A 13,709-nucleotide genomic window follows, 5' to 3' on the forward strand; every position below is an offset into this window, starting at 1 on the left:
ATAACTCAAAATGTAAAATAGTGTAGAAATCGTTGACATAAAACCATTTGGACACTACAGTTTGTTAGATGTGTTTATCAGCAGTTAAATACATATGTTCTGCAGTTCTATTCTCTCGCTAATGTCAGTCTACAGTAGGGCTGCAACTAACGATTATTCTGTAATCGATTAATCTATCGATATTTTTACGATTAATCGATTAGTCGCTTGGCTATGAATGGTGTAGGAAAATTTTTATTTTTTCTATTTTTTATTCACATAAAGCTAAAGTGGATCTAAAGTTAAAGCTAAAGTGGACGTGTTGATGGAGTAAACGTAAAGTAAATGTTTGTTGGAGGCTCTTGGTGCTAATTCTGCTTCTGATTGGATGAGACACAAACAGATGAACATGAAATTTACAAAGTACAAAGTGTACTACATACACTTACTATAAAAACAAAGTAGGTTTTCACCAAAAATACTACATTTTCATGTAATTTTTGTTCTATTTGAGTCTGTGTGAACCAGAAAACGATTAATCGATTACTAAAAGAGTTGTCGACTATTTCAATAATCGATTAGTCGTCGATTAATCGATTAGTTGTTTCAGCCCTAGTCTACAGACAATACAGCAGAGTTGAAATCATAATAATATATCGTATTAGAGCTGATATGATTCGTGTTATGGTACAATAACTATTGCAACTATTTTTATCTTCAAATGAATTGAGAGGAAAGTACAAGTTTCCAAGTTACAAACCAGATGTTGATTTGCCATTTGGTAAAGTATTTTTCCTGGTATAAATCAAGACCACGTTTGGCCCACTCAATAGTAAAATCTGTGAAATCAGTGGAGTAGAACTCTTTCTTATTAAAAATCGGTGATTTTTAAGATAACTTTCTGTTTATACCATGCGATTCCAATAAGTTTCCCTCCAGTTGGAAAATGCTCTGTATCCGTTTGTCAGTCAGCGTGTAGGGCAGGGGTGTCAAACATACGATTTAATCCGGCCCTGCCCTGTAGAGCATAAATTCCAGAGTATGTCAAAAAAGAAAGTAAGTCTCTAGCCCATTCCTGTGCGGAGTTATGCATTTTTAAAGAATAACCAGAATGCTCATTCTAGCCACTAGGGGGCATTAAATAAATAAAAAAAGGATAGAGTTCCACACGTGTCCAGCAGAGGGCACTGACATAATAAGAGCTCAGGATATGAACAACACATTATATAGCCATGTGGTAAATGGACAGTCTGCCCCAGGGCGGCTGTGGCTTCAATAACAGTTTACCACCACCAAGTGAATGAATAATGACTACTGCACTTTCAGGAACTTGTGACACAGGCTTGTAAAGTGCAATACAAGTGTGAGCCGTTGTCATTAATGAAGCTACAGTCAAGTTGGGCCTTTGATCAAATCACAGCTGATTATTATTCATTTATTGGAAACATTTTCTCTATTATATGTGGCCCACGACCCGCCGTGGGAGCTGAATTTCGGCCCGCGACCCAAAATGAGTTTGACACCCCTGGTGTAGGGTATGGAAATACGACCAAATACAATTAAGTTTATATTGCATTGAAATGACTTTGGCAGTTGGGCCGTCCCTTTCCCACACTTCTTTGTTTAATTTTGCTGTACTCTTCTATCTAGTCAAATCTCCATCCCAGCAGCCTCCCTCTCATTTTTCACTTTGCCTAATCAAGATGTTTCTTCCGTCCGCACATCCCGCTCACGTAAGTGGCAGATCCGTCGAAGGGTCGTGTCCGTGAATTGACAAACACCGAAAACTCAATATGACAGGCTGCGTAATCAACACACAGACTCACGCTCACATCCATTTACGTAAAAAACGGATTACTTAAACTTGAAGTCTGCTTCCATTTAACCAATCTTCCTCACAGCAGGCTCCGAACAGAAAGATGAACTTGAAATGACAGAGAAGTGACAGGACGAGTAAATCTTATGCATTCTTTTACGCTCATAAAAAAATTACTTCTTTCATTTCTTCTCATCGCGGTTCAGAGCGCCACAGGACATCTTAGCGTGCCAGCAGTTAGGGCCATGTGGCAATGCGAAAATATGTAATCAATAAACAAGGAAACATTATAATGATGCATTTTGCAAAAGTCCCTCATTTTATGAGGCAGTGCATCGAGACCCGGAGCTACAAAGGGCTGGCAGCTGGTGCACATTCAGGTGTAGGCACCGCTTCACCAGCAGCTATAAAACAAAACGCTTATAAAAAAGGGACTTTTGAGATCAGCGACTACGATGAGATGAGGTAATAGGAAGTCCACCACCCACACTTTCTTTAATAAAGCCACTCCCGGCCCGGCCTCTTCCTGCTGAAGGACCTGTGAATAGTAGTTTGATATTCTTTCATGTCTGATCATCAGGCATCTCTGTGCACTGTTCTGCACAGTCATAGCCTCCGAACAGGTGTCACATCACTTCTCCCACAGTCAATGGCTGAGACAGCACAAATGCTGTTACTATGGGGTTATAGTCTTTTAAGGATGCACACAACCAATTTGCATTTTCTTCTTAGTTAAAGTGGCCGTTGTCTCTGCAGGAATCCTCGTTAAAGCCGACTGATACATGGCAAGGACACAAAGGTCAGAGCGACGTCTGTTGTGCAAACCATTACAGGCAGGTACTGTATGTTAAGCACTTTATAGTTTATTCAACACACTCAATTTCCACTGGGTCCATTGTGCTGCACAATGTTAAGGAGGACACAGCTGTGTGGGTGGGTGGTCGAGCTCGGCTTTATTAGCTTTGTAAAAATATGGTGACTCCTGAAAACGGGCTAAGCTCGTGCAATGTACACACAGATCCGAGGCTATGTGTGTTGCTGCCTGTTCTGACGTCCTAATTAAGAGTCGGCCTGGTCAGAGCCTTCACCACTGTTTTATGATGAGTGGTGCTGTTGAAATGCCTTTAATGAGCAATTTCAACAACATAAAACAATAAATGATTAGGTTTTATTGTTAAAACACCGGCTTATTTTAATGATGATTGTGCACTTGACCCCAGTGCGACCATTCCACCATTTTTGTCTTAGCTTTAAAAGTGTCTCTCGAGTAATGTTGACAATTGTGAACTGTCACACGTAGTTTTCATCACAGCTCTTAAGGATATCCAGGAGTGTGCATTCTCTCTCATGTTGCCATTTGTTTTTCACATTGTTTTAGTCAAAATGAAAAAGCAGAACACAATATGACCTGCTTCTCACCCAACTCTAAAACAAATATATTTTTCCCACAAAATAAACTAATACAAATCATTAAAAAAAACTCTAACAGGAAACATGGTTGTATTTACTTGATAAACAATATTGAAACTTGAAACTGAAAATGCATATATTATTATCTCAATTATTTGTAACCTAAGACCACGTTATTACTGTTCAAACTCAGGCATACCCGCTTCGTTTCAGCACCGCTATGTTTTGCCATGTTATTTTGTGCAGTACAAGAAAATCCTCGTCATAGGTCGTACAACGCCATGTCTCCAGCTGGGTCACTTATGAGGCTCACCTGTTAACCTCCAACAGGCCAGGTCTTCGGTTTTTCTGGAGATATTCCAAACATACCCTCCCTGCTATTGTCTGTGAGTGATCTGGATTAGAACCTCAAAAGACAAGTAAACATTCTGTCCCGTCCTGACGGGCCTTTGAAGTCTGACATACAGGCTTAAATAATGACCTATTTGCTCAAATGTGATTCCATCTCGGGGGCCCAGGATAACAGCTCCGTCATCTGTTTTATATAGAATATTCTAACTGCAACTTCCTTGAATTATGAACATTTGAAAAGCGATATCTTGAAATGGGCTATAGTTCCCAGAAACTCCCGCAGCTTATCTTACAACTCTCGGTTTCGTTTGTTAGATTCTCAAGACACTCACAGGTTCTTCTTGTCACAAACTGGCTTCGTTCCCAGATCCTCAACATCTACCAACTGTTTAAATTCCTCATTACATTTTTTTTTCTTCCAAAATCCTATTACGAAAAAAAATTGCATTGATGCTTTTGGCGCTGGACTATAGTAGCCAGTGCTTGCCATTTAATGGTAGAGCTCTGGTCTCAATCAAACAGTGGACATCTGGATTGCATCTCCACAGCACTCCCTGTACAATCAAAAACACTGAATCTGGGCTCACCAACAGAAAATGTAGGTGCAACATGTCCAGAGTCCAACTCAGACCCGAGGCGAGGAAGTAAAACTGAAGAACAAACCAGAAACTAACAAATACATGTATAATTTCAAAGAAGATCAAGGGGGAGATTTAACAGGATGCAAGTCTATAGTAGAAGTCCGTAAGATTGGAAAGGTCATTCTATTTAATTTGTATTACATTTAGACTTTCTCTTTAAAACCCTGTGATGAGACAGAAACTGTGTGGACAGGTAGACCACTTAGGAGCCTATAAAGCGTAAGGTTTATATGGGTGGACATTATAACAGACTCATCTAATCTAAGCGCACATTAAGAAACTTATTCCACGTCACCTCACTAATCACCACTGGTTGCCTCTTTGCGACACTTTAATCACCCCTTTTTAGTAACTTTTGGAGCTCGACGAGTTGCTTTCCGTCTCCTCACACATCATTTTGCTTTGTACTGGGGCCTCAGAGGTCACAAACATGCACAAACAAGGGACGTTTGCAAGAGCATTTGGTCCCAGTCAACACCAGCTAAGCGTGACGTTCACTTGTTCTGCTGCAGGATTTCAGTTGGTGATAAAATGACGACTTTTTTCCCCCTAATTAAACAGCACAAACATCAAACATTAAAACTGTCTACAGACTGGGATATCAATAGTTTTATTACTAGTCCTACTTCTTTTTTTAATGTGCAGTCTTAAATTGGACGCCATACATATAATTAAAGTGTCAAAAAAACCTGCTAAGTTCACAACAATAATACCTTCCTCTGCTGTTAATATCGTTTGCAGTGAAAGATCCATTGTCTCGAGTTTGTGGACGAGTGCGAGCAGGACTCGGGACTTTCTATATTTGTGGGGAATGTGAGATCAATGATGTTCAGTTTCGGGGGGCAATCTTATGTGCCCACATGCACAGTCATTAGCACAGCTAATTATAGCATAACCTTGAGTTTATCATTCCTGCTGAAGATGGTAATGCATGAATGGGATGCCAATCTGTGTATGTAAAGTAAAACGGCAGCTCAGGAACATGCAATTATCCTGACAAAAGCAAGAATTTTATTTCCTGAGATGATGCATAGTTACAAGACCACAACACACTAAAATAATAATTTCATTACTTGCGCTCGTGTGGTTACTATGCAGGTAGGCAAAAGGCATTTTTTTTACTCCAACAAATTATTTCTGGGTTTTACAAAGATTATTGCTACTATCATTTCTACTATTATTTAATTAACTCATCAACATTCAGAAACTAGTTTATTCAGACGCCTGACACAGTGTGGTCTTTCTATCCCAGGTTTCCTGCACTATACATAACAATACACCAGTGCGTATGTGCATGGAAATTGTGGTAAAATAAAAGACGCAAGCGGCTCCTGTTACTTACTCTCTCTCCTTCTCTGTGAGTCTGTCAGTGATGGTGTCTTTGATGGAGGAGCGTGAGCCTTTGTGGATCACTGGATACCGAAGAGGGATCTGAAGGAAGCAGGAGATCATCAGCACCAAGTGCGAAGTGTATCCCAGGGCAACGGCCACGCTCCCATCATCTTTAGCTGGAAAACAATGCAAAGCTTTGTTTGCACTTGCTGCAAATACAGTTCTTTGGTGGAAACAGTTTACACATGTGGGTAGTAAGAAACAAAGTTGACAAAAATATCAGATTAACGATAGCAAAGTATGACTGGGACAATTTATATATTTTGAAATTCCTCTTTGTCGTCGTAAAAATGTTTTGAAAATCCAAATCACAATGTTCTGATGTACGGCTTTCACAGTCAAAAGCCAAAAGTGATCTCGAATTCTGCCGGGACAGGAGTGTGCTTTACTGGGACACATATTTCAAAGGCTTGTGATGGCGTCAGTGTAACTGGGGGACAGTTTTTCAGTTTGTTTTTTTGTTGCCGTCAACGTTTCAGCAGCGCTATGTTTTGCCATGTTATTTTGTGCAGTACAAGAAAATCCTCGTCATAGGTCGTACAACGCCATGTCTCCAGCTGGGTCACTTATGAGGCTCACCTGTTAACCTCCAACAGGCCAGGTCTTCGACTTTTCTGGTAATATTGCAAACATAACCTTCCTGTTATTGTCTGTGAGTGATCTGGATTATAACCTCAAAAGACAAGTAAACATTCTGTCCCGTCCTGACGGGCCTTTGAAGTCTGACATACAGGCTTAAATAATGACCTATTTGCTCAAATGTGATTCAGTCTCGGGGGCCCAGGATAACGGCTCCGTCATCTGTTTTATATAGAATATTCTAACTGCAACTTCCTTGAATAAATAATATTGAAATATATTTCAAAGGCTTGTGATGGTGTCAGTATAACTGTTGGACACTAAAGATTGTGCTTTCTTTTACTTTTTAATTATTGAATCACAATAGATCATAACCAAAACAAGTTGCATTGTAAAACAACTTGTCTAGGACCCTCTGTACGGTGACAAAAGCGCATCGTCCCATCCCCTCAAAGGGGATGAAATTAAACTATAGCAGACATCCAGCTCAATGCATGAGTATCAGAGAACATAGTGAGAGGAACACTGGGTGTAGTAATGATGAATTCAAATATGTGCTTAAAAAGCAAAGGCATGTGATCCAAGTATCCAAAAAAAAGCATAAATGTCTTTTAGGTTGGAAAACGTGACGCCTGGGGGAATGTTTCTGTAAAAGCACAAATAGGAAGAAAAGTTTAGTAGTCAACAGACTATGTGGTTTAACATTCTCCAGCACCAGCGGGACACTGCTTGAGGCTGAGATTTAAAGCTATCATGGTTTTTCTCCTAATGTGTTGAAATAACACACCATGGCAGACGGGAAGCACAGCTGACTTTCAAGACACAGTATTTCATCCTGATGCATTTCAGTTCATACCATAAGAAAATCATGCCTCGTCTTCCTATAGTAGCATAGTATGGCTCTAATATAAGGTCAACAAAGGGACGTTTGTCCAACACCGCAGGGTGCAACTGAAGACTACACATGCCTTGTCAAAGGAAGCTGATAAGAGAAGCCAAGTTAAATGTAGAAGCCTGATGGACTTGGGGACAATACCACTCTGACCTTAGAGGGATTAGGATCCAGCTACCCCTAACCCTGACTTTTTGTGAGAAAAAATCACCCTCGAGGATGTTTTAAACTCTCTTTGACACCAGTGGAGACAATTCAGGACTAGATTAGGGCCACCACTGTGTATCTAGACCTCACACAACTCATGCTGCAAGTAATTTTTGAAACAACAGCAGATACACCACTCCCTGAGAGTGGAAGTGAAATTGTGGAAATACATGATTCAAGCAGCCGATGTTCTGAAAGCTATGAGTTCTTAAAGGACATTGACAGGTGAGATGTGAGCAGTTTCAAAGCTGCATGAATTACACCTCAAACCCCAAGTCTCGCTGGCAATGAGAAAACAAAGCCCACATCAACCTCAAAGCCCTTACAGCGAATTTTGTAATTTTTAAGACGAAATGGCTTATGGCACTTATGGTGATCACATGAATAAAGCTAAATGTTCATAAAATGTATAAATGAAAAATCAACGCCATCACAGGAACAAACTCACCCTAAACATGGCCATCTATAGTGTTAATATTGTCTGTTATGTTTTGTTATGTTTGACGCTACGCTGATTTGACAATGGAAAACTCTTCTGATCAGTAAAGATCATAAAGGTTACCTTGAAAATCCTCTGAGTTGGGCAGCTTCACTCCACAGATGACATAATCCGTCTGGTTTGTCTGTGGATTCAGGTTTTGGAGACTTGTTATCAATGAGCTGATGTCGGTGACCAGATACTACTGACAAAACAAAGAAATACTGCCATTATGATGAACACACTTTTTACTTACCACATCAATGGGGTAAATATATGAAAGCTCAGAGAGAAGTTGACGACAACGGAAAGTGAGCTGGGCATTCGACTTGAGCAGCTGTTCTCTGCAAACACAACAGAAACACAGTGAAAAACAGATAAAATTATGTTTATGATCATATCTATATTTTGGATCCTGTAAAAAGATGTTTTATTGTTAAAGCAGTTGTTAATTGCCTGTTTGTGGCATCTCCTGGTCCTGCTTTGGTTTAGTCTTGGTGATGGTCAGGTACGACTTCACCTCTTGGGGTAAAGCTATTTGGCATTTTAAGACGGCATACCACTGTCTACTAAGGAAACACTAATTAGACAACGATTTTTTATTCTAAAATGATGTTGCTGTAATATTGCAACATTGTGCAAGATAAATAATTTGATGCTGAATTGACTTGAAGTTACATCGAAGTGTTGTGTATGCAAACATAAATCAACACTTAATTGCAGGTTTCTACAGACCTTTTGGCAGTGCATTCCTTCTGCAGCTTGGTGAGCGATTCTTTCTCGAGCTTCAGAGTGTCGTGTTGAGCTGAAAAAATCTCCTCTGAAACGAGAACAGGAAATTTTACTGGTAACAGCCACGAGACTTGTATTTAGCGCCTGCCATCGTCCATTCAGGCAGGTCTTTTGATGACACCATCAATTATTTCCTTTGACACAACAAAAAACAACAACATATGTCTAGAGATTACAGGATCCTCCAGACGAGGTAAATATAGAGCTGGGAATGAAATAATATCAGATACAGCAACAGTGATGATACAGCAGAGGGAAGTTGTCAAACCACAAAACAGTCAAGTTCATGAGAAACCAGTGTAGCATAAAACGGAAGGGAATCAGACATCATTTAGGATTACGCTGTAAAAGAACAAAAACAGATTGCTACAGTATCACAAAACATCATCAGAAATTGAAGCCTGATGTTGGTGAAAGATGAGTGAATTTGACTCTTATTGGAAAGAAAATCAGCCAAATTCTTTTTCAATTTGTTTTTAATCCAACTCTAAAAATTACATAAGTATTTATTGACTTTTACCAAAAAAGGAATTATCTTCATAATGAAATAAGTCTTGTTTGTTTGACAGCTCCTGCACACGGGTTAAAAACATGGAGACTGATGATCAGGTGGGACAGCGTTTGTTTAAACAGGCCTCAAAAGAAACATGGAGGACTAAAGACACACAAACCTCAGCTGTGAGTGCCCGGACTCACAAGTGCTCATATTGTGACTGTAAACACTGGTAATGAGCCGTCCCCTGCAGCGGTCGACACAGCCACCAGTGACATAACAGTATGATATTAGTTAAACTAGTGGTTCCTAGTGGAGATCAGGGCCTCCTAGTGGGCTGCACAGGCTTTGCAAAAGGGTCTGAAAGGTTGTTTAATCACCAATCAAGGATATAATAATTTGTAAAACACCATGTTGAAACAATAAGTAAAATATATTTTATTTCCACAGCTTGTTGCACCGTGTGTATCCAACAGGCTGCTCAAGTTTTAACTACTTTTATTTTGATTTGCTTTAAAGTGACCTGGTATCTACAGACCATGTTTCTATTCCGGCAAATAGAGGCACAAACAGTCATCTCCATCAGATTAAGCCCAAATGCAGATCAGAGCTCAGACAGGCCATACATCAGTCAGAAGTGATGACAAGAAAACATATTTTAACAGTAAAGGTGTGGGCCTCCACTACACTCTTGCTTTCATGTTGTGCCCAGGTCTGCCCTATCTGTTCTGCCGATCCATCTCTTCATGCTTTCATCCTGAAGCTAACCCATTCCAGGACCATCAGGGGCTGGAGAGAAAACCCTCATGGTATGGTGCATTACGTGCAGTGCTTGAGCACCTGCTGTGTCAGGACTTTATCTTGTGCTCTGCAGAGGCTTTGGAGAGACTTCTGAAACATGTGCAGCGGTAAACAACATGTATTCATCTTCAGGAAGTGAACACATCTCATCACCTATTTTTATTGCATAGGGACAAACAAGAGCATATCTTTAATTAATATGCAAACGTATCGTAAAGGAATTGTATTTATTAAAGGCACTGTACCTGATCTTTTTTTGTTCTAGTAGTGGAACAAAGCATTTTTTGTCCTCCCTAGTGTATTGTAGTAATGTGGGGAAAAACACTGTGCATCTAATTATAAAGCATTTGTATCGGCATCATGAATCTACAGGCAAGTTTTCTAGCATTTCTGTGAAAGTGACTCTAAAAAGCTTGCTGAAGCTCCCCCGAAGAATTGGAACATGGAACTGATTCATGACACACCTTTCATACAAACCTAAGCTCAAACAAAAAGATACATTTTTTTTCCAGTAACATTTAATGACAAAAATCTCCCATTGTCTCATCCAAACTCCAATTTCACTTAAGTTTTGATTATTACCCATCCCTATGAGGCACTAATTACTGAGTTGGACATCACTTTCAACCTCTTGGCCTAAGTCAAAATGGCAGCCAGCTGAAGAACGCAGAAGCACAAACCTGTTGCTAACGATGATGGCTTTAACATGAGACCCGTGCTCGGAGGTGACAAAAGCTTCACGGTCCCGTCCTGCAGAGCACTGTATTTCCTAAACCTTTGAACGTCAACCACTGACATTTATTGGCCGGCCGACTTGGCTGTGTTACAGAGCGCGAGAATAACTACCGTTACTAAGTACAATAAACGCCGTTCACAGCACTGATTTATGTGTCTGCTTGAGGTAAAGGAGGGAAATTAGTGAAGGAGGAAATTTTGACAGGACTGTGACCCCACAAAAGTCCAGTCCATTCATCTTACAGGAACAAAGGGTGAACGTGGATGACACTGTTCTCCAAAGTTGTATGAAAACCTAGAAATACACAGCAAAAAAACAACAACCCTGACACGCTCACCTGACTGGGCTGCAGGAGTAGATCGAGCTGAAGACCATAAGGCCAGGTACACACAAGATCCCATGAGCGTGACGATGGGTGTAGACGGACGGTGCATATGGGCTCTCCTTTGGGGATTTGCGGCATAGCAATGTACTTAGACCAGCTATTAAAACGTCAATAAAAGGCAGAGAGAAACCTGCATCCAATACACCAAGGAATGTGTGAAAAATATAGCCTGGCAGTTTAGTCTTTTCCACTGTATTCTAAATGGAGAAAGCCCGTCTGGAATCACTGCTGAGGTGCTTGATTTACACAAATCAGAGCCAAGAGGCGGTTCAGAGACGCAATATTAGATTTTCAAAAAGAGCCAAGATGGCAGCTGCCTAAGATCAACTATTTGCTGCAACCTTTGCTTCCGTTTTGAATAAAGCAACTAGCAGCTATAAAAAAATACATGCCATGCTACCGAACTACCAGTCTGTCGTATTGAAGGAGATAAGTCCCTTCAGCAAAGATCCTCCAAGATGATTCTGAGAAACTGGATTGCCCACAACGAAGATCCAAATACATGTTTAAAAACGTCTAAAATATGGTCTCTTCCTTTAAAATTTTAAAGGGATGCCACCAAAGGCCTCCCCGTTAGGCCTATAATGATATGCAACTTGTAAAAGCGGTACATGATCATCAACTAGACGTTCGGCCCTGGCAAAAAAAAATCAGCCCATGTCCCATCCTGTGTGTACCTGTACTCACTAACCTGTAGCAAAAGTTCAAAAGCTCCAGAATACACTTTTTACTGCAGAAAATGTATAATTGAACAAGAAACACAGCGTGCAATGAGCAGGCTTTGGGAGTTTATAGAAAAATAAAGATTCACTGAGTTATGTCGCTTCTTTTCATGATGATTAAGCAAGTGGGTTTAACCAGCTTGAAATTATCGTCTGGATTGTGCATTTTTATATTTAGTATTTATTGGATTGACTGCACCAATGCATGGTCGGATGAGAAAGTACTACCCCCTGGGATGAAAAAGTTCCTCCAAAAGCAGCCCTGGCAAAAAGTGATCAAAAGGGAGTCGCAAAAGGTTCCTGTGGTGGGAAAACACAAATGGCACAACCCTTTTCTGTCCTCAACAATCTGCTGATTGTCTCTCCCCAATTATTTACCCTCTTTTATTCTGTGCCGTCTTGTCTATGGGTCAAAAAGACCTAAAGTCAAGACACAGGTTTAGGAAACATATGCAGTAAAATTAAACAATATGGAGAGCAGAGCAGAAGACAAAAGCATCCACATCGCCTCTGAGCCTGGGGACACAGCCCTGTTCTGCTTCAGCATTTCTAATCCGCTACCTCCTGTACCCGTCCTGTCTGGAGCACGGCTCAGTGGGATGTGGAAGTGCAGTATAGTCTTGGCAGCAGACAGCGTGGTGACATGTAAAGAGCACGAGGATTAACAGTCCTGTTTCAGGGTCACAGTACAAAGGAACCTTGACCCTTATTATGGCTGTTTCTTTTCTCAACTGTGTTTGTGCATCTGATTTTCAGAAAGTACAACTTCTATCACTGAGTGACTGAGATCCTTCTTTTAGTCAAATACCAAGGCTTGTTTGTGCGAATGAAGCCTTTGAAAGCCACAAAGAAGAAGATCTCATTAGTGTACCCAGGTAACAGGACACTTGGGAATGTTGAGTTTACAAACAGAAACAAAAAAAACAAATCATATTATCTACACTGTAACATAGACAAAGAATCAATTGCTTAATGTGGTGTTTTCATGTTGGGGCCTCGTGCTGCTTGTCTGGTCGGTTTAGTCCATCTTAGTCCAGTTGTGAAGTCTAGTCGAGGGGTTTCTACTTTGTTAAGATTCAGAAAACTGTTCTTTTACAGTCAGTGAACTTGAAAATTAGCCTCAGCTCTTTACCTTTTTTCTGAAGCTGTGCTCTTTCTTTCTGCCGCAGGTCCGTTTCCCGGCCCAGAGCCTTGGTCTGTCGCTCCAGTTCACTGCGCAGAACAGCGAGGCGCAGCTGCATACATTCTCTCTCCTTTTTCTGCAGACACAAAAATGTATAGAGTGTTTATTACTTCTCATAAAGACACCCAAATTTTCATGGGCCTTATGTAAAAGAAGTTATGCTTTTACAGACTGATCCCACAGCGCATTGATTTCATACATATCTACAATGCAAGCACTCACCACCTGTATCCTCAATCCATTGTCAACAAATATAACAAGAAAGATGGAGAACATGTGAGCTACTCAAAACATCTCCTGAACCCTGAGATTACTGTAACTGCTGATAAGCTAAAGTAATGAGTCCATGTCATGGGAATGGCAGTCTGCATGTTCCTATATGGAGGCCTGGACATTGGCTGCTCCAGTTTGTGTGTCTTTGTAAATTAGAAACTAAACTGTAAATAGACAGCATCTTATACGTGTAATAATTAACAACATTTATTCTAATTTCTCAAATTCACTAAACAGTGGACACGCACATTAAGTCTGTCCTCCAAACATGAGGGCTCCTGACCAAAATACTGTCACTAAACTGTAGATATCGCAGTGGCATTGTAATATCGATCAAATACAGACCCACGTGGCTCTTTGCTAAAGTCTTGAGGTGCAGTAACATGCCATGACAAATGTAGAAGTACAGAGATGTGCGTCAGAGCTTTGTAGCTAAAAGCGTGAGGGTAATCTGTGTGAGGGAGAAGGCTGATACAGCCTTCATCTCTCCAGTGCATCACACCCTTATGCTTGCATGTTAACCACCACTGGCTTTGGCACGAACCAGGAGCCTCCTACACTTTCACTGAAGACTGTGGC

At 40.5% G+C, this 13,709-nt stretch overlaps 1 protein-coding gene across 1 annotated transcript in view; it reads right to left on the bottom strand.

Moving 5' to 3' along the window:
- uvrag (UV radiation resistance associated gene) overlaps nucleotides 1-13,709 on the bottom strand; it is a 59,650-nt gene that overhangs the window by 36,969 nt on the left and 8,972 nt on the right. Inside the window, exons 8-12 of the mRNA XM_079565791.1 lie at nucleotides 12,807-12,933; nucleotides 8,481-8,565; nucleotides 8,002-8,089; nucleotides 7,830-7,890; nucleotides 5,540-5,705 (exon numbers count right to left, since the gene is read on the bottom strand). Of these exons, the coding sequence (XP_079421917.1) occupies nucleotides 5,540-5,705; nucleotides 7,830-7,890; nucleotides 8,002-8,089; nucleotides 8,481-8,565; nucleotides 12,807-12,933 (527 nt within the window). The remainder of the gene's footprint in view (nucleotides 1-5,539; nucleotides 5,706-7,829; nucleotides 7,891-8,001; nucleotides 8,090-8,480; nucleotides 8,566-12,806; nucleotides 12,934-13,709) is intronic.

Source organism: Gobius niger (genome assembly GCF_951799975.1).
Source record: "Gobius niger genome assembly, chromosome: 11".
Taxonomy (NCBI): Eukaryota; Metazoa; Chordata; class Actinopteri; order Gobiiformes; family Gobiidae; genus Gobius; species Gobius niger.